The sequence below is a fragment of the Antedon mediterranea genome, chromosome 7 (genome assembly GCF_964355755.1).
Source record: "Antedon mediterranea chromosome 7, ecAntMedi1.1, whole genome shotgun sequence".
NCBI classification, from domain to species: domain Eukaryota; kingdom Metazoa; phylum Echinodermata; class Crinoidea; order Comatulida; family Antedonidae; genus Antedon; species Antedon mediterranea.
The window spans coordinates 28,138,922-28,158,239 of record NC_092676.1 but is presented as its reverse complement, the minus strand read 5'-3'; the positions used below and the strand labels follow the sequence as shown (position 1 = coordinate 28,158,239).

Here is a 19,318-nt window from a genome sequence, read left to right as displayed (position 1 = left end):
AAAGACTAATTTTACTCTTCCCTGATATTGTTAATACCAAAGTACCTAAATAAAGTGTGTCCTAAAACTTAATCAGGCGTGTGACACTCTTATATATTTCTCCTATATATCTTAAGATACTCGACAACAGACCGAATAATCACATTGCAGGTTTAGGCCTACATTAAAAGAACAATATTTCATTACTGAATAGGTCAAACTTTTAGGAGTGACATTTAATGCTTTTTGCGTTGAGTATTTTGATTGCAAGCACGGTCAGTCGGGGAAGCTCCCCCCCCCCCCTGTCACCCCCGCGGGGAGATTTACCATGTTTGCCTTGTCATTGAAATATGAGACCTGCATTCAGGTACGTAACGTACTACGAATTTGTCTGGTAAATTGGTACATTTTTATTTCTTTTCTTTAGATTATGCTTCGTCGAGTACGTTCAACACATAGTTCATAATTTATTACTTCTCATAGCGACACGGTATTGTTTTATTTATTTTTTGCTTCTCACATGTCGCGATCGCCTTAATGGTTGAGTTGATCTGATTGGCTGGGTATATATTTTAGCATATTCATCACGTCACCAGGAGAGACCATTCAGCACTAGCGTTGAGTCAATAATGTTCATCATCGTTATGATTACACATACGTTGTTTTATTGATTTAATGTAATTGATGTTATATAACTTTTAGATAACTATTAGTGGTCGTCCGTAAAAAAGTGCGTCGTCATCGTCGTTTTTTTTAATTGGTGTGTTTTTTTGTTGTTAATTGACAGAACGTGAGTGCTATCTGACTGTTAGTCGTAAACGTTAACAATCGCATGGAAATATGCAATTCTGGTCAGTAGTAGTAATCATTTTAGGTAAGTTGATTTTTAAATAATTAATTCCTTAACTATCAAATCAAATTTACATTATTATAAAAAAGTTGGTTACAATTATTTTGCGTCAAAGGGCGTCAAACTAAAACACGCCTTTGCGTCTCCCTACCAAAATATTCGCTTGTTTCCCACTAGTACGCCACACAGCGACGTATTGACGCAAAGTGCTATATTGCGTAATCACAAGTGGGAACCGACGACGCAACGTAGGCTACGCAACGTAAAAAATGCCCTTCCAATAATTGTGTTTGGCCCCGCCTTAAGCTTGGTTCCCACTAGAACGTAACGCAAGGACGTAAACGCAACGCAAGCGTTTTAACCAATGACAAGCGAAGTTATAGAAACTGTCTATAACTTCGCTTGTCATTGGTTAAAACGCTTGCGTTGCGTTTACGTTCTTGCGTTACGTTCTAGTGGGAACCAAGCTTGAGTGATGTCAAACCTGCTAGCGATGTTTGCAGCAATGTTGCGTCGTCGGTTCCCACTTGTGATTAGGCCTACTATACGCAATAAAGCACGATACGTCGCTGCGTTGCGTTCTAATGGGAACCACGCTTTACTATATAGGCCTAGTTGGTGAACTGCAGTATTGAAATGACAAATATGACGTGTGTTAATGTGTCCATTTTAGGTATTGATCTACCAATATTGCATGTTATTTCTACAAGTTGTGAACCGGACTGGACGTTGATTGGCGAAGTTTGTTTTAAAGCCTATGACATTCTGAATAGTAAGTACCGTAACTTACTACTACTACTACTACTACTACTACTACTACTACTACTACTACTACTTACATGAAATATCATTACTCTATCATTTCTAGTTTTTTCTATTTAAAAAACAAACAAAAAATGTGTATAATACTCTTCTATTACTTATGTCATATTCAGATTTGCCAGTGAGTTATTAATTTTCATTTATGTAATAAATTTTCTTCAGATATTTTTTTCTCAGAAATGATATACGTTCTAGTTTAAGTTTTATTTATTTTAAAAGGCCAAAACTCGATAAGCGAAAGCTTTTTTTTTTGGCCTTTTGTCTTTAGTTTTGATTTTATGTATGTGAAAAAGAACAAACAAGAAAGAAAGACAATAAAGATTATTATAACTGTGTATAAAAGTGCGACAATATGGAGGGTATCATTGGTGCGACGTTTATACGATTGCGTGTGATGCCAAAGCTTGGTTCTTAAGCCTGTTTTCCTGTCGACGTTATTCAATGCTATCGTTAACAATAATCGGCAATCTTCTACGTAAGCATTCAAATGTTAAAGTGGAGCTCCACCCAGAAAATTACTATTTCTCATACATTTCAACTATTATTTAAAAATATCATCCCTTATACTTCATATTTTTTTGAAATTTTTTTCAATGAGTACGATTTTCTTGAAAATCACGCCTTTTTGCGTTTTGGGGGGATACCTTGTAATTTCCTATTCTTTTACATGCAAAAGGGGGGTATATTTGAATAATCCTAAAAAATTCATTTCTTCACCAAAAAAAAAAATGTAAAATGTATATTTATGTAATTTTTCCAGATCTTTCTATTTCTGGTATTTTTATCACGTATACATTGCGCAATTTTGCGTAAATAGACACTTTCCCCCGTTCGGGTCCAATTGGGTTTTTTATTTTGCTAGGGAGTACGATCACGTGACATTTTTCACAATCACACTACTGCAGTGCTGGCGATCTGTTATTTTGTCGCGATGTTATTTTTGACGGGCGAAAAGTATATTAAAACATTCTGAATATGACCCTATTATGTTTCACAGTGTAATAATGTGATTATGAGACTATTACTAAAATGTCAAATTTAACGAGATTTGAGAAAGACGTGGCTATATATTCAATAAAGCTAGGCCTAGGCCTACTAGAGTGTAGGTATGTACCGTTGCTGCTTGGCCTCTAGCTAGGCTGACAGCAGTGAAGTTTGTTTTGCTGGCACCCGACCTTGGCCTACCCATGGGCCATGATAGGGTGCCTGAATAGTTGCTTTTCAGTCAGGTCTAAGCTTGCACATCGCTTTACTACTCTTTACTACTCTTGTTCTGTATAGGATTGTGTGTTTCACAATTCTTAATGTGCGAGAAAACCCAGGAACGATAAATGGGGCGAAACGACCATGCCTATGAATACATAGGCCTCTAGACAAAAATTCAAGGCTAGCTTGGCTGAGCAGACGGCTTAGCTAGGCCTAGCCCTAGCTTAAAGTTAAAAGCAATCTGATAAGATTATTATGCTGTTGTTGTACAGTGAAAATCATGAGGTTACATGTAAATTATACTGACATTCTTATCGGAAATATTACTTAGGCCTAAACAAATCGTATTAATTGTGTGTATAAAATTTATTCCCCATTTTTCGACACATAATTTACCAAAGGGGAGACATTTCATCAATGCATTGAACCGGCGACTAAAACGCGTCAGTCGCTAAGTGTAACGCGTTTCGCGACGTATTGTAAACTAATAACCCCTAAGTTACTGAAAAACTGTAATTTGTTAAAACACTATTTTCTGACCGATTTTTTTAGAAATGAGTTTTTGGAAAATATTTCCGTATTTTTCCTGGTTTTTTTTATGTAATCACTTTCAATTAAACATACTTAAACATAATATAAGCTGAGAAAGTCTGAGTGTAGCTCCACTTTAACGATTTACAGGAAAATGTACTCGCTATCGTTATCATTTCAACTTGACCGTTTTCAAGCGATCGTCGTTGAACTTTTAACGATCAACGACGATATCGTCGAATAACGTCGACAGGAAAACAGGCTTTAAGTGGACGCAATGACGTAGGCGTATTGGGTTTACCAATCTCAAAGCAGTTCGGATGACGTGTACCGCGTCGGATTGATCAAATTACTTCCTTGTCCTTACGTTGCGTCCAAGTCCGGGAACCAATCTTTATTCCAAATTGCGACGCATATTTTTACAGACTGTGCAATTAATTGACGACAGACATTGTTTGTAGTGTTGGTTCAACCCAACTATAATGTAGATATTTGAGTATAATTAGAAATTAATAATTTGGTTATAATGCACTCATGCTGTAGGCCTAATTACTTGTATACCCACGATTCGACTGAGGGTCTCATTCGATTAGTTTACGGTTATTATGATATTGTCTCCTCGTCAATTTTGAAAGCCTCTCAGACTATAATAGGCTTTTCATTTAATATGTTTGCATCGTTGACTAAAGAAATTATGATACTAAAAATAATTAAACCTAAATGTATCCTCAGCAAAGCCCCTATCGCATTAAAGGTAAATAGAATTGAACATACTAGAATAGAGTATGATAATGAATGGAAGTTTCTATGTTAGAGTCCCGGCTATTGATGATACATTTTGGTTCTAGCATGGCAAGATTCGCAGACACATTGTGAGTCCGACGGTGCAAACTTAGCAGGCGTGAGCACCGATCAAGCCCATGCAGTAACAAAACTACACAAAAACCAATATGATTGGATTGGATACTACAGACTGGTTAGTTTAATGTCTTGTTCTATTTCTTCTTCTTTGTTGAGGATTATTTTGAATGCCCTACATACACAAAAAAGATGTAATATTGTCATGGTCATCTGCATAGCTGCCCATCGCTTCACTTAATACATACTAACATTGCATGTAGGCTTATAATAGAGTTAATGGATGCGCATGCCCAGTACATATTTTATTTCCTACTTTTAGGAGAACCAATAATTTGACACTCTTCTTTCGCCATCGAAAACATCCTAATATTTAACAACTTCTATATTTTCCACAATATACTATACAACAGTATTCGTTGCGAAGTACAAAATTACAAATGTCTAAATGTGGTAGTAACGATTTTATTTGTCATAACTGTTCTATGTACCAATATTTACGTTTAGAATTCCATGTTGACATGGGTTGTACAACCCGATGGAGAGCCAGTGGAACACAAATCAGATGACGGAGGTAAGATGATGACGATAGTCCGCAGTGCGCCGCCGCTTTTACTTTTAAAATTGAAATGAATTGGAATTAATTGTAGAAAAGTGATTGTCAAGTTTTATTGTGTCGGATGCCCGACTCCGACTGCATGTGTTTTGAAAGAGATAATAATAATAATAATACCACATTTATATAGCGCCCTTTTCATGAGTAATTCATGCTCAAAGGCGCTTTACAAGCAATTTATTACCCCAGTATTTTTTTGGGATCAAACACGTATGGAAACATACTCCCATAATGCAGCCGGTAACCAGCGCAAAGTTGTGTCTAGATCTAACTGGGTACCCATTTATACACCTGGGTGGAGAGAGGCAACGTAAGTAAAGTATCTTGCCTACGGATACAAGCAATGCGACGAGAGTTGGATTCGAACCTAGGTCTGACGATCGGTAGTCCAACGTCCAACACGCTGCGCCACACGCCCTTAAAGAGATGTGCTTATTGGAAACTTTATATATTAGGGCTATTCGTCTCGTAGTCAAATATTATACAATTTAAAGATAAGGAAATCTATAAGAATAAGAACAAAAGTAACCATTTCTTGTTATTTCTTTAGCCTAATGAAAGTATAGTTACAACACGCCACGTGTGCCAAAATGTTCTTTCTTCTTTTAACGAATATTAAGCCGAATCGCCGTCTAGATCACAGGCTAGACGCGCAACAAAACGTGGCAAATTAATCTGGAGATTCAGCCAAGAACACATTATGAATGTAGACATTTTGTAAATAATATGCGTTGAATAATAGACTGTTTGTATTCAAGATTGTGCGAAGCTAAAAGTAAACAAAAAGATGTATACAACTGACTGCTCGGAATTGAATTCTTTTGTTTGCCAAAAAGGTACGTATGCCTAGGCTGGCTTTTTTAATTACTGTAGTAATATTATTTATTCATTATTAACAAAAACGATCAAATATCGCTAATAACGAATTATTATTTATTGATAATTTTATAATTGACTGTATTATACGGATGTAAAATTTCTGAAGTAAAGATGAAATGATAATTATTCGTAAAGAATATTGAAGATGAGTGTACTGGTAAGGATTAATGATCGGATTGGTGTCCGATATTAGTGAAGTACGGTACGGTAACTCGGACAATTCGTGCCTTTTTATTGTATAGGTAGCGGTACAGCAATAGATCCGGCAACTCGCAAAGTACCAACTACTCAAGATATATCGACAACTCGCAAACAGACTACTAAAATTGGTATGCTCATTTTGTTTTCACCACCACCACCGTTTAACATATCGTCAGTATTGATGTTTGATTATTAATCGATTGACTGCATTTTAAGGATATCCAAATGAGATTCAAATTCAGAATTTCATAGTAATGATCAAACACGATTTTGAAATTAAGCGCCTCTTGTGTAACTTATCTCTCTTTAACTTATTTGTTGACACAATTAAACTTATTAAGTATAATGTTATAATTATTTATTGTTTGAAGGTTTGCATGACGAAATCAAATGTTGATATAAAGTTTGCGGTACACTACGTATATTAGTTCTAAAGCTCAGTAGTTCTTTTCAGAACTAATATACGTGGTGTACCGCAAACTTTATATCAACGTTATAATTATTATTTTGCATTTTACAGCCACAACCCAAGACGTCACAACTAGAGAAACAACGACGTATTCTGTCGTCACAACTAAAGATATAACATCACTTCACAGTACTGAGGTTTTGGAAACAACTGCATTAGTTGGTAGGTCCATTACTTCTTTAAATTTATTGAATGAAATCAATGATCAATAAAAAAAAATATAATAAATAGTACTAAATAAATTTAATTTGATTAAGCCAGCACAGGTGACGTCACGACAACAAAACTAACAACTTCTATCATCTCAACTCCACATATGACATCAGAGCTTCACAGTAGTGATTGCCCTGCAGAGGAGGCTAATCTTATTGGTATGTTGCCTGCTATCGATCAATGTATTATTTTGGCATAATAGGCTTTTTATAAGAGTATTGCTTGCTTTGTGATCGATCAGTATTTGATTATAAATCAATAATTTATCAATTTATTTATCTTAATTGGCAATATTGATAACAAAGTTGTTAAAGCTGAGGGTAAAGCCAAGTAGACTAATTCAGTTTCCAACTAATTATACTATGATACGGGGTGCAATTTAGACATCAATTAAATATTTCAAGCATTGTCTTATTACACAGGTGGTGGTACCGCCGTTCGTAACACAGATGTCGGCGTTTGTTTTCAAGGTTCTTACATACAGTCACAAAGCGTTAGGTCTAAAATTCGTTGCGTCAAGATGTGTAAGGCCACCAAAGATTGTATTGAGCTTAATGTCTATCCGAATCCATCATCAAAGTATGGAACGCCGACATGGACATGCGAAATGTTTGCCGAAGTATCTCATCTCCATATACATTCGCAATCTCAATGTTATCATTTTCATTTCTACCGAAAATGATTTTGTTTCTTGTTCTAGACAATCATTTTTTTTTAAGCGAAACATACTTTCTATACCGCATGCACCACTAAAGCTTGGTTCCCACTAGCGACGACGCAACGTAACGCAACCTACGCAACGTAAGAAAATTCCCTTTCAATCATTGCGTTTGTCCCCGCCTGCGTGAAATCAAACCTTTATCCGTATAGTAATCAAAAGTGGGAACCAACGACGCAACATTGCCGCAAACATCGCAGGTTTGACATCACTAAGGCGGGGCCAAACACAATTATTGGAAGGGAATTTTTTACGTTGCGTAGCCTACGTTGCGTCGTCGGTTCCCACTCGTGATTACGCAATACAATACTTTGCGTCGATACGTCGCTGCGTTGCGTCCTAGTGGGAACCACGCTTAAGTAATATAATAGAGACAAAAAATACAGTACAACACAATTTTTTCATTAGAAGAACAATTTAGGTGAGATTAAAACAAATAAAGCGCATAGTTATCACAACAATCATCTTATATTACACACAGAAAATGATATGTTTGAGAATATATTGTGTAAGCTTGGTTCCCACTCTAGAACGTAACGCGAGGACGTAAACGCAACGCAAGCGTTTTAACCAATGACAAGCGAAGTTATAGACAGTTAGCAATCACAAGCGAATAAGCAATCGCTTGTGATTGGTCAATTCACTTGCGTTGCGTTACGTCCTTGTGTTGCGTCGCTAGTGGGAACCACGCTGTATAGGTAAACAAGAGCAGCTTCAACGTGAATTTTTCGTTCTGATCCAACATTAATTTTTAAACCTCAGGCAGGCAGTTCGTTCTAATGAAACATTTATCAACGTATAATAATAATAAATTATGTTCAAACTAATTTTATGAATTCCTATTAACGCTATTGATTTTTATATAAAAGCTAACAATGTTTAACAAAGACAGATAGAATACCGTAATAATAATCGATTATATTCTATATTAATCTAAAAATATTAAAATATAAAATGAGAATGCTATAATTAAATTTGGTTCGGAATGAGGAACATTATTTATAACTAATGTTTCTTTCTTTTCCTATTATTTTCGTATTATTCGAATAAGATTGATAGGTTTTAGATAAATAAATTTCTCAATTTATTTTATTAACGTATATATCCAGAGAGCGTCAGACCCATCACTTACATGACGGGCCTTGGTTAAGCTTGGTTCCCAGTCCCACTATAGAACCAATGCAAGGATGTAAACGCAAATAATTCGACCAATCACGACGCGATGGATCATCCGAATTGTCCCTTTGATTGGTCAACTTACTTGCGTATGCCATTGTGTTGCGTCCAAGTGAGAACCAAGCTTTACTAATTACCGTATACCGTAATGTTTCTAAAACTTGGTTAAGCTTGGTTCCCACTAGCGACGCAATTTACACAACGTAAGTAAATGGCCTTCTAATAATTGCGTTTGTCCCCGCCTGCGTGAAATCAAATCTGTTGCGTCTTCGGTTACCATTTGTGATTACGCAATACAGCACTTTGCGTCGACACGTCACTGCGTTGCGTCCTAGTGGGACCACACATAGGAATGGAGATTAAGAATTTGTGCAACGCAGCTGATTCGTGGGAAGCTGGGGTTCGAGTCTACTCGAGCGAACGAAGAGACAAACATTTCTTTTTTTGGTCCAGTGGAAGAAAATATTTGGCATGATGAGCACACACGGTTAAGAAAATGTCCGAGGTGGAAAGTTACAAGCACCATCCATCGTATTTTAGTAACAGATTTTTAAAAGCCCTTCGTGGATAAACAATAAGGCAGAAGACAGTTTGAAGTGATTATTGGCATCAATACAATGGCAATATAAACACTCACTATGGACGGTAAAATAGTAGGCCTAAAATTAGAGATTACTTAAGCACCCAAACATCTATTTCGCGGAGCACCACCCATTGAGACTGACTTCCAGTAACCACTACCTTCAAGCATGCCACGTCATACTTTATTTTATCATCCATGTTCTTCACATCTACCTTACCATCTTTAAACACATCCAACTCAACCTCGTCTTGGCACAATGGAGGAGAAGTACCCATCTTTAATACTTGTCTCCCAACTGTTAAGATGGCGCTGTTTAGAACATCTTGAGGATGATCAGATGAACCAGTTTGGAAAAGCACCCGCTTCAATCGAACGGCTTCATGGAAAATAACTAGAATTACGTCACCAACTTTTGGCACACGTCCCCAGAAGTACCCCGGATCGTCTGTATATGCTAATTTTGGCGCGTACATACTAAAAGTTGATATGCTACTGTAAATATCAGCTGGCGGATTGTCTGCTGAATGATGCGCGCGAACGTTCTCCTCATAAAATCGATCTTTAAGCGGTTGTTGTTTTTCTTGCAATGACGAATAACTTCCAATATGTTGGAACAGAGAAGGTACACGTAGTAGCGATTTCGTCTGTCCGTTCAGTATCTGAAAATACTTTAACAAATAATCTATCGGTTGATCAGCATAGAAAATTAAGACAAATTCTCGAAACCGATTCAAATCTGTGGAGCGGAATAACTTTCCGATAAACCCTAGCTCAGAAAACTCTAAAATGCTCCAGTTCTCATTCTTATTTAAATATATATATTCTTGAATCGATTGCACGAATTTTGGACTAGCTTTGACGTCATCTTCAAGCTGTAAATAATACTTTGATAAATCACTGCAGTACTGAAAGAGATATGAATAATCTAGAACTTGTTTTGTTCTCCAGACAACACGTTGTTCACTATCGCCGAAATTCCGTTTTAAATTCGAGAGATCCGGATAGTAACTACGCGGAGTATTGATGACGCGTATTACGTCGGAAGTGACGTAACTTGCAAACTTTGTGTTGATTTCTTGAAAGACTTTTTGGTTGTAGGTTGTATTGGAATCGGCGGTAAATACAATGATTGTTAACATCTTCTTATCACCTTCAGACGTGTTATCAACAATTGATTGAAGTGTGTCGATAATGTAGAAACCTTTATCACGATGGACCGTTGGGATGCCTATTGTCAGAAAACCTAAAATAAGATAAATTTGATCTATTTTATATAAACGTATTTTTTTACGCTTAAGCAGCTTTTGATTTATGAGACAGAAACCACTTTGAGCAGCTTCAGAATGTTTCATTTATTTGAAAGGTGTAAAACCTGACAACTTAAATAAAACGTATTCACTTAAAACATGGAACATACCATCTTTCCGATGCTCAATTCGAATTCCGAAAAGGTCTGGCTGCCAGTTACCCTGTTTAAAAAATAATAACATTGATTTCTTTAAAATGCTGTTGAATGATTCAAAACACAACCTTGTGTCAAAATACCAACAAAAGAAGAGAGGATATACTCAACGAGCGCGAGGCCTACAAACAAAATTAATTTTAAAAGACTTCAAAATTAATAATGAAATTTACCTTTTTACCCGTATTAGAATCTTGTCTTGGGATTTTCAAAGAATTGGTCATGCACGGTAGATTACCTGAAAAATATATTTTATATTTAGGCCAACCAATTCAGTTCGTTACGTCATAACAACTGCAATTAACATAAACTCATCGTGAGTCGCCGTCGTCGCCAAAGTCATCTTTAAAGAGGTAACACACTTTTGACCAATCACAAGCGACAATTAATCTGTCGCATGTGATTGGTTAACTATGTTGTGTTGCGTCATCATACTGCTCACTCACCCATCCAATTAACTGTTCTCATAAGCCACGTGTTTAGCAGAAACATGACAACAAGCAGGCCCAATAGGGTTTGGTTCCACCTTCTCCCAGCCGGCATCTTTGCCTCCGACAAAATTCAGTTCATTCTTTTTCATTTATTTTCGCCATTAGGGGGTACGATTCTGTTCTGCTAGAGTAAACATAACATGAAACGTTTAGTATCTATACTTATATACTACTACTATACTATCCTGCTATTAGGTTTCTCTGTTGTATTAATATCTGTAATTAATTACTTTTAGAGAATGAGAACTGGTATTACTAATTGTATAAATATTGGCCCTCAACGATGGGATCAACCATTATGTAAACAATACGGTCGCTACGTACAATCAAGGCAAGCGGCCTTCATACACAATTATACAATTACAGTACTCTGTATAACAGTATTATTTTTAATTCATTAATCATCTACGGATATTAACTTACGATTATATTTTAATCAAATCTAAGACTACACGTGAATAGAGAACAAATTGAATACGGTAATAATAAAGATACTTACAAATACAAGGCAGTCGTCGCAACATCTTTTTTTACGTGTCAATAATCCGCCGTTGATTCAACTACACACCGGTTGCTTTTCTTGTCTAATCGATCGTCGAGCGAACGCAGAGATTGGACGAAATTTAACCACACGCGCGATTCCCAGCAGTGCGATTGCAAAACATGAAGTGTCTGAATAAAACATTTAATTAAATAGACTATTTTAAATTGTTCTTTTTACTTTATTTATTTCATGGATTACTTTTATTTTTATGTGAAGCGCATATATGCTTTATGCATTATGCGCTTAAAGGCCAGGAGGTGCGGGCAAAAAATTTCTATTGATCATACATTCAAATAATTATCGATCTATAGTTTCCCCTATGTTTCATAATTTTTGTGATTTTATTTGTGTTACAGGAGCTTGTTGAAAATTAGCACTTTCATATCATATAGTTCAAATTACACAGTCAAATCTCTATTCTTTTGTACAAAAATTTTGAAAGTAGAGAGGCATTTTAAAAAGCTATGAAAAATAAATGGTGTGGTAAAAAATGTTATCAGATGACTAAATATAGGTAATATAACTTGAATTTTACATTTCTTGTATTTTTATTTCAGAATTTTATTTTCATGCTATAGCAAAAATTATCCACCGTATATCCACCATCTTTTTTCACCTTCTAGGGAGTCACCAGTCACCAGTTATTACATTATGTTAACTACCTAACTACTGAAAAAAGTCTTCCTGGTTTTTTTTGGCAGAATTTTGCCAAATTTTGTATTTGACCATATCAGGGGAAATTCATGGTTTTTCGTCTTGATTTCTGTACAAATATTTGATTTATATGTACAATTAACCAGATATTATATTTAAAATTAGCCTGTACATGAGCTTTAAAACTCCAAATCTTTTATCATATATTATAATAGCCTTTATTTATACTGTTGAATATGTTTCTATTAAATTACCGCGGTTTTATCAGATAAATATTTTTTTTCTCGATCAAATGATCAAATCAGGGCGGCAATGCAACTGTGGGAGTATTGTATCGCCTTAATGGGTACTTGCTACCTAAGTACGTACTCTTGAGAGGGATTTTATTAAGAAATCCGCTCGAGAAAATCGATTGTTTCCGCTCGAGCTGAAGACATCATCCGCTTATCAGATCATCAACATTTATCGACTTCGAAACAGATTTTATTCTCTGTTTTCCGTTAGTAATGGATAAACTTAAAAGAGTTTTAAGGGGAGAGGAGGAAGAAGATGAAGAAGATATTATAACAAAGGTTTGAAAGATTGTGTTATTATATTGGCCTATTCATTGTATAAATAACATTATAATTTAGGCTAGTAGGCTAGGCCTAGGCCTATCCAGTTACCAGTACGTTGCACGTTTACAGGGAAGCATTTGCGGTGGATTTTACTATTGAAATGACAATGGGCCTAGCCTATCACGACATAATGAATCATCATCATCACACACACGATGTGATATACTGAAGGTTTTTCTACAGTCTATGGCATAATATATTAAAAAAGTGCAGTAGTATGGATTTCATTTTAAATTAATTTTTATAGTATACTACACTGTCACTAGGCTACTTACTTTTACTTGTTTTTTATATCCATACTATCCTATAATTACTATATAATATATAACTAGCTAGGCCAGACCCTAGTTAGGCCTAGTAGTACTACTACTACTACTACTAGTAGTAGTAGTAGTAGTAGTACTAGTAGGTCTACAGTAATACTACTCTACTACTAATCTACTAGGCCCTAGTTAAGTTTAGTAGTATTTAGTACTAAAAAAACATTCAAGTAAAAGGAAAATTATGTGTATCATATGCAAATAAAGTATGTTAAAAAAAAATTGTTTTTCTTTAATTAATGTTTAGGTGTACAACGGATCAACATTAAGCTGGTCTACTCGATTAAAAGGCTTTATTGGTTGTTTTGTGATTGGTTGCACAATGTCTATATTGGTAAGATCAAAAAGATAGTTTACAGACCCAGACTGGAAACCAAATTTGTGCCTAGAAAGTTAAATTGATCTATATTCTACATTGAATTGGATATGATGATATTTATTTAAATACTACAGTATTTTAATTTTATTTTAAATGAGTCCCATTTCCACAGTTGCTTCATTCATACAACAAAATATCAGGTCTTCATGCTCATTTTCAACTTTTTTACATATTTTAAGCCGACACAAAAACATAAATTTTATGTTGTTTGTTTTTTTTATTCATGCGACATTATGATATTATTTATCACAAACATTATTCATTATTGTCATGTCATTATCATACTTCATTGCAGTCAACATTAATGTTACTTTTGCCGTCAAAAAAAGGACTCCAAATATTTGCATTGTTCTACACAATTGGTAATTTAGCAGCGTTTGGAAGGTAAGAACAGACTGCATGCTTAGTCACCATTCAATTAAGTTAATTCATTATTGTGTGCTAATTATTATAAATTGCTTTTCCTGCATGTATGCACATTCATAAGGCTTCAACAAGAAATGGTTTTGCATGATTGTAATAGATAGAACACTGCTGCAGTGTCAACTAAGACCCCTTTCACATTGTATTGGTGTACGTCCCTGAAACATGGATTTAATACTTTTGACATTTGTTGAGCTCTACCAGGGAAGAGTGAGATTACTCTTCCCTGGTCTACACTATCAAACTTTATATGACCAAAAAATATGTGCCCATACATGTACACAATTTGACATCATATACTATAGTACCATACCATATTCATCACACTAGTTTGATAGTGTAGGTCAGGGAAGAGTAATTTCAATCTTCCCTAGTGTAGACAGAGTTGTCAAAAGTATTGACAGAGCTTTAAGCTTTCTCTCCTTCTTATGCTTCATTACTGTATGTCCTATTTAACTTGTTTCTGTTACTAAATCAATAATTAATAAAGCATAATTTTAACAATTATTAACTACCTTTGTTTCACGTTGCTACTTTTTTGTGTGTAATATTAGCTTCTTGTTCTACAAATATATTACATTAATTCTTAAACTTTGTTTTTATTTTAATTAACAAATTCTATTTGCATGTTAAATATTTGCACTATTTTCTTGCACAGGGCGTAATATTTCTTTTCTTCAGTCTTACTTTGTTTGCGGTTTTTTATACACTTGGTAGTATTTTGGCAATAGCAAGGTATCTATCTACTAATATTAATAATAGTATTAATTCTTATCTGGTTTCTATACAATTCTGACAATGTTAGTTTAGTTAAATGGAAAATGCTACTGTACTTGTTTGTTTTATATTTTATATTTAAATATTTTAACAATTTGTCTTTAAAATTTAGAATTTTATAGAAACTGTTGTGTTATTATACTGTATAATAACATATTATATTTTTTCTATTTATTCTTTTTGAGGGGAAAAAACAGTTAAAACTATAACAGTATAAATTTTTGATGTACAATGTATTTTACCTTTAAATAAAATATTTTAAAAGATTGCATTTTGTCATCAGTAATTGAGACCTCTATTGTGAGTATCTACTGTTTTTCCACCAGTACCTTCTTTCTGATGGGACCTGTTCGTCAATTAAAAAACATGTTTAAACCAACGAGGATAATAGCAACCATCTTGGTCATAGTTCTACTGGCTTTAACCTTATGTGCAGCTCTTTGGGTAAGTTAACATGTTCACACAAAATAATTCTGGGTTTTGAGTAATTTTGACACAGAAAAAGTATTCATCGCATTGAATATAGTTAAGCATAGTTAAGCTTTGTTACATTTTTTTTTTCACATTATTGATTGTCTCCATCCCCGAAACCTCGACTAAGAAATACCGGAATGGTGTCCGGCGGTAGATAGTTTATTACCATTAGTTAAGGTCCTATGTAAAGCACCTAGAGGGGTCAGTGATCCATTAGGCGCTATATAAATACTGTTTATTATTATTATTATACTGTACATTCACCAGCATATCTCTGATTTCCCATTAGTGCTTTATTACTCTTATGGTACCTACTAATAATAAATTTGCCTAATTATAACAAACAATATGTTGCCATAATAATTTCATAATTTATTATATTATTATTATACTCTTATTACCACTTCATGTACTAAGGAGTCTGTTTAATAAAAACAGGTAATGTACTCTAAGTTAACTCTGTTTTATCCCAGTGTTTAATATTACTGTATCTACACCAGCTAATACATAAAAAAAACAATTGTGTGTTTACAATTACTTAGCATTTTTAGATTAACCCATGATTAAATGTTGTCAGCATTTCTGTCATAAAAATAAAAGAGTTACAGCATATTTTAACAGCATGTTAACATATTTTATACATTTTAATGTAAACCTCCCTCTTTGTAGAAAATTAAAGTAATTTGTAAATTAATGTACTTTCCAACTAACCAACTAAATATTACACTGTAGACTAAAAATCATAACTTGTATATAAAATAAATATATTTTGGTTTTTTTCAGTGGAAAAATAGTGGATTGGCAATCATTTTCTGTATTGGTCAGTTTTTAGCCTTAACATGGTGAGTACAGTATTTTAATGTCATATTTCTAATATCTAACAAGTTTCTTAGCCATGCCCTATAGGTTAATTAAAAAAATGTATTCAATTTTATACCTCCCTGGTTATACTATGTGTATTCACATAAGTATTCATAATATTATACTTTTTTTAACCCACTTAAGTAGTCCCTGTCATATTACTGTACAATACTTGTTTTTACCCACTTAGGTACTCCCCTGCCGTAACACTATACTTTTTTTTACCAACTTAGGTACTCACACTGTCATAATACTATACTTTTTTTTAACCAACTTACAGTAGGTACTCACACTGTCATAATACTATACTTTTTTTTAACCAACTTACAGTAGGTACTCACCGTCATAATACTATACTTTTTTTTAAACCCACTTAGGTACTCACTGTCTTACATTCCGTATGCAAGAGATGCTGTAACCAAATGTTGTACTTCATGCGTTGCTTGAGGCTACGGCAGTGTATTGTAAATAACAAGCAAAATAACTTATTGTAATCATTTATATTGAAATTCTGTATATAAGTACAGGGATAAAGTTATATTAAATGCTCTCAAATGTTAGTTTTATTAGAAAAATAACAGTATGTAAGATTAAATTTGTATAAAGAAGTTTTTGTCTTGAATTATAAAAATTGAAAAACGATCACTAATTGTGACATAGGGTGACTGTGACCTAATTTTGTGCATGTAAGTTAACACTTTGGCCACCTGAAAATTACGTTTTTGTCTCTTGCTAAAGGTGCACAAAGAAAATGTTATTAAAATAAAATATCTAAGTTTAATTAAATGTATATAATTTAAATATTTACAGTAAAACTATAATATATAAACTGCTGTAAAGGTGAAATAGATTAGGATCAAAATGTGTTGTTATATACAGTGTAATATTAGTGGGATTATATTATAACATGAAATAGTAGAGACTTTAGGACAATTCCTTATATATATTCTTGTTAGTAAGTTGACCGATCATAGGTTTTGAATACTGTACTAACGTTTATATTGTACATGATGACGATGTTGTGGCTTCTTGAACCACTTGCTTCTGTATCCAAAGGGATATAGTGTATCACATATATAAAAATTAAATTTAACCATTATATTTTTATATAAATGATTTTACTTTCTTTGCCAAAATATTTGTTTTATATTTCTGTAGTCATTAATGTTGGTAAATATTATATTTTCGGAGTGAGAAATTATTTGGTGTTTTATACTAAAATTAAATGTACTACAATTTTCTAAAAATCTTGAAAGCTTAAACTGTAGGAACCAAAGACCGAAGTCACGAAAGTTTTGTGTTGTTTGAGAAATCAATTTAAGATTTCTTTTTGCTCTGAATAAATTATATATGAATTGAGAAACAAGTTTGATTTTGCAATATATTGACAAGCACAATTGTTTTTATATAAATATTTATTTTGCATGGTCCTCTTTCCATCTCATTATACAAATTCAGATAGTTTTTAATGCAATAAAGTTCTACACAGAATCATTAAACAGCTTTTGTTTCACAGTTTATAGCCAGAGACAAACAAAATGCACCCAATCTAAAAAAAATTTTGAATTTCAGATCATTTTCAAACAGAACAGTCTGTTGTGCTAAAGCTATCAAACTGTATGTGAAAAAAAAAAAATGATGTGCCCATATATGGAGATAATGACATCATATCACTACCATATTTGTGCATATCACTACCATATTTGGGCACATCACACTTTTTTTGTCAAACTAGTTTGAGAGTGTAGACAGAGCTTTATATAAAATGTGCAAATATCTTGTAAATTGGTGTGTACGTTTGGTCAACTCAGCTAATACTCTTGCAAGTTAAAAGCACCGTCTTTGATACAGTGTTATAGTGCTTTACATTTGACGAGATACATCCATTATTAAATGTTTTTTTAATTGTTTATTAAATGTGATGTATCAGCTCCAAAATAGTATACTGAATGCCATGGCAACGCAACAAAATGCAACATAGGGACTTTTTCTTTCTCCAATTCGAGCACACTTCCAAAAAATTCCAAGGAATCTGTAATAGATGGAAAATAGTGGTCATATCACAATAAAGTAATTAAATACATATAATGTATATATTAATATCATTATATTGTGTACACACTTACCCTTCCTTGTTTTTATCTAGTATCCTTGGGGCGAGGCTTCTTATATATGCACATGTGCAGATGAGAAGAAGTAAAACCGTCAGAAGACTTTGAAAATTAAATAAAGCCGACTGCAAGAGACAATTAACATTTTAATTATTTATTTAGAGAAATGCCTAACTAAAAATTTAATTTAGGGAAACAAATAAAATTGAGATGCTGCTGTTCATTATGCATGTATAATCACACAAAAATAATTCTTTAGAGACAGTTTTAAACTGGCTTAGGCTCAGCATACACTGCCACTTCGTACCATCTGCAGGAGTTACGCCTAGGCTAGCTAGTATGGGAGGTAAGCCTGTCTGTCTCTGCAGGCGGAACTAGCTCGACACTAGCCTAGCTTTTTTAGCTAGGAATTTCTATCCTAGCTTTTTGTTCAGTTTATCTGAAAAAGTACCTTACCATTTTTATATTAAAATCTAAACTCTTCCGAACCTGAAAACGTTATTTTATAGCTTTTAGTATAGCCTACGAGATAGGAAAGCCAAAACTCCACGTATTTATCTCGCCGACTGCTAATTTGGCTGAAATAGCGCCACAACGTAACTAATTGATAGGCGTGTCATCATTGGTTGTTTGTCAAATATGTGGCAATTGCAGTCCAATCAAAAGAGTTTTAATAAATAATGCACATAGTCTCTTTGCGGCTATCATCAACTACCGTAAAACGACCCTGTAAAGGCTATCTAAAACAAAGTTTTCAAAACAAAAATAAAGAGGGAAGATGACTGGCATTTCATTATTTGTCTCCGTCTTCTTACCCTCATATCATTTATCCTTCATATACAAGTACTATTTGTTGTAAGTATAGTAGACCTATGTATTATTATCATCAATTATTAAACGTTATTTTATAAATTTTTTGAGAAAAATAGCATTAAACAATCCCCAGCAGCAGGAAGGAACCAGACCAAACTCCCTCATCAGGAGTCACAGACGTGACAGCTCGAGCTTGGCAGGTTACCCCTGCCCCTACTCTTGAAAGGCTATCAACTTTTTTAAATAGGCACAGTCGACCTTGCATTTACATTATTTATTTCTACTATATAT

At 34.0% G+C, this 19,318-nt stretch overlaps 2 protein-coding genes and 2 long non-coding RNA genes across 4 annotated transcripts; 3 read left to right on the top strand and 1 right to left on the bottom strand.

The window, feature by feature from the left end:
- The first annotated feature begins 1,553 nt into the window (after nucleotides 1-1,553).
- Nucleotides 1,554-4,820, top strand: LOC140054128 (uncharacterized). The gene is made up of 3 exons (XR_011846486.1): nucleotides 1,554-1,601; nucleotides 4,237-4,364; nucleotides 4,754-4,820. It is a non-coding gene; the product is annotated as an uncharacterized lncRNA (long non-coding RNA).
- A 1,662-nt stretch (nucleotides 4,821-6,482) lies between these two features.
- Nucleotides 6,483-7,720, top strand: LOC140054091 (uncharacterized). The gene is made up of 3 exons (XR_011846483.1): nucleotides 6,483-6,573; nucleotides 6,673-6,782; nucleotides 7,047-7,720. It is a non-coding gene; the product is annotated as an uncharacterized lncRNA (long non-coding RNA).
- Nucleotides 7,721-8,121: 401 nt separating this feature from the next.
- On the bottom strand, nucleotides 8,122-11,611 carry LOC140054090 (alpha-1,3-mannosyl-glycoprotein 4-beta-N-acetylglucosaminyltransferase C-like). Its single transcript, XM_072098934.1, has 5 exons — nucleotides 11,554-11,611; nucleotides 11,010-11,175; nucleotides 10,737-10,801; nucleotides 10,519-10,570; nucleotides 8,122-10,344 (listed from the first exon to the last, which is right to left on the bottom strand). Exons 2-5 carry the CDS (start codon nucleotides 11,104-11,106, stop codon nucleotides 9,191-9,193), a joined length of 1,368 nt encoding a protein of 455 aa, XP_071955035.1. The 5' UTR covers nucleotides 11,107-11,175; nucleotides 11,554-11,611; the 3' UTR covers nucleotides 8,122-9,190.
- Nucleotides 11,612-12,685: 1,074 nt separating this feature from the next.
- Nucleotides 12,686-17,595, top strand: LOC140055041 (vesicle transport protein SFT2B-like). Its single transcript, XM_072100205.1, has 6 exons — nucleotides 12,686-12,824; nucleotides 13,437-13,523; nucleotides 13,864-13,952; nucleotides 15,095-15,212; nucleotides 16,026-16,084; nucleotides 16,481-17,595. Exons 1-6 carry the CDS (start codon nucleotides 12,759-12,761, stop codon nucleotides 16,548-16,550), a joined length of 489 nt encoding a protein of 162 aa, XP_071956306.1. The 5' UTR covers nucleotides 12,686-12,758; the 3' UTR covers nucleotides 16,551-17,595.
- Nucleotides 17,596-19,318: the final 1,723 nt, after the last annotated feature.

What these genes read in the sequence shown, in the direction of transcription:
- LOC140054090 (XM_072098934.1), bottom strand. Translation starts at nt 11,106, where the DNA reads ATGCCGGCTGGGAGAAGGTGGAACCAAACCCTATTGGGCCTGCTTGTT. An exon ending in ATTCTAATACGGGTAAAAAG is followed by an intron (nt 10,571 to 10,736) that starts GTAAATTTCATT and finishes TTTTTTAAACAG; the next exon opens with GGTAACTGGCAGCCAGACCT. An exon ending in AATTGAGCATCGGAAAGATG is followed by an intron (nt 10,345 to 10,518) that starts GTATGTTCCATG and finishes ATCTTATTTTAG; the next exon opens with GTTTTCTGACAATAGGCATC.
- LOC140055041 (XM_072100205.1), top strand. Translation starts at nt 12,759, where the DNA reads ATGGATAAACTTAAAAGAGTTTTAAGGGGAGAGGAGGAAGAAGATGAA. An exon ending in AATTTAGCAGCGTTTGGAAG is followed by an intron (nt 13,953 to 15,094) that starts GTAAGAACAGAC and finishes TTTTTCCACCAG; the next exon opens with TACCTTCTTTCTGATGGGAC. An exon ending in CCTTATGTGCAGCTCTTTGG is followed by an intron (nt 15,213 to 16,025) that starts GTAAGTTAACAT and finishes GGTTTTTTTCAG; the next exon opens with TGGAAAAATAGTGGATTGGC.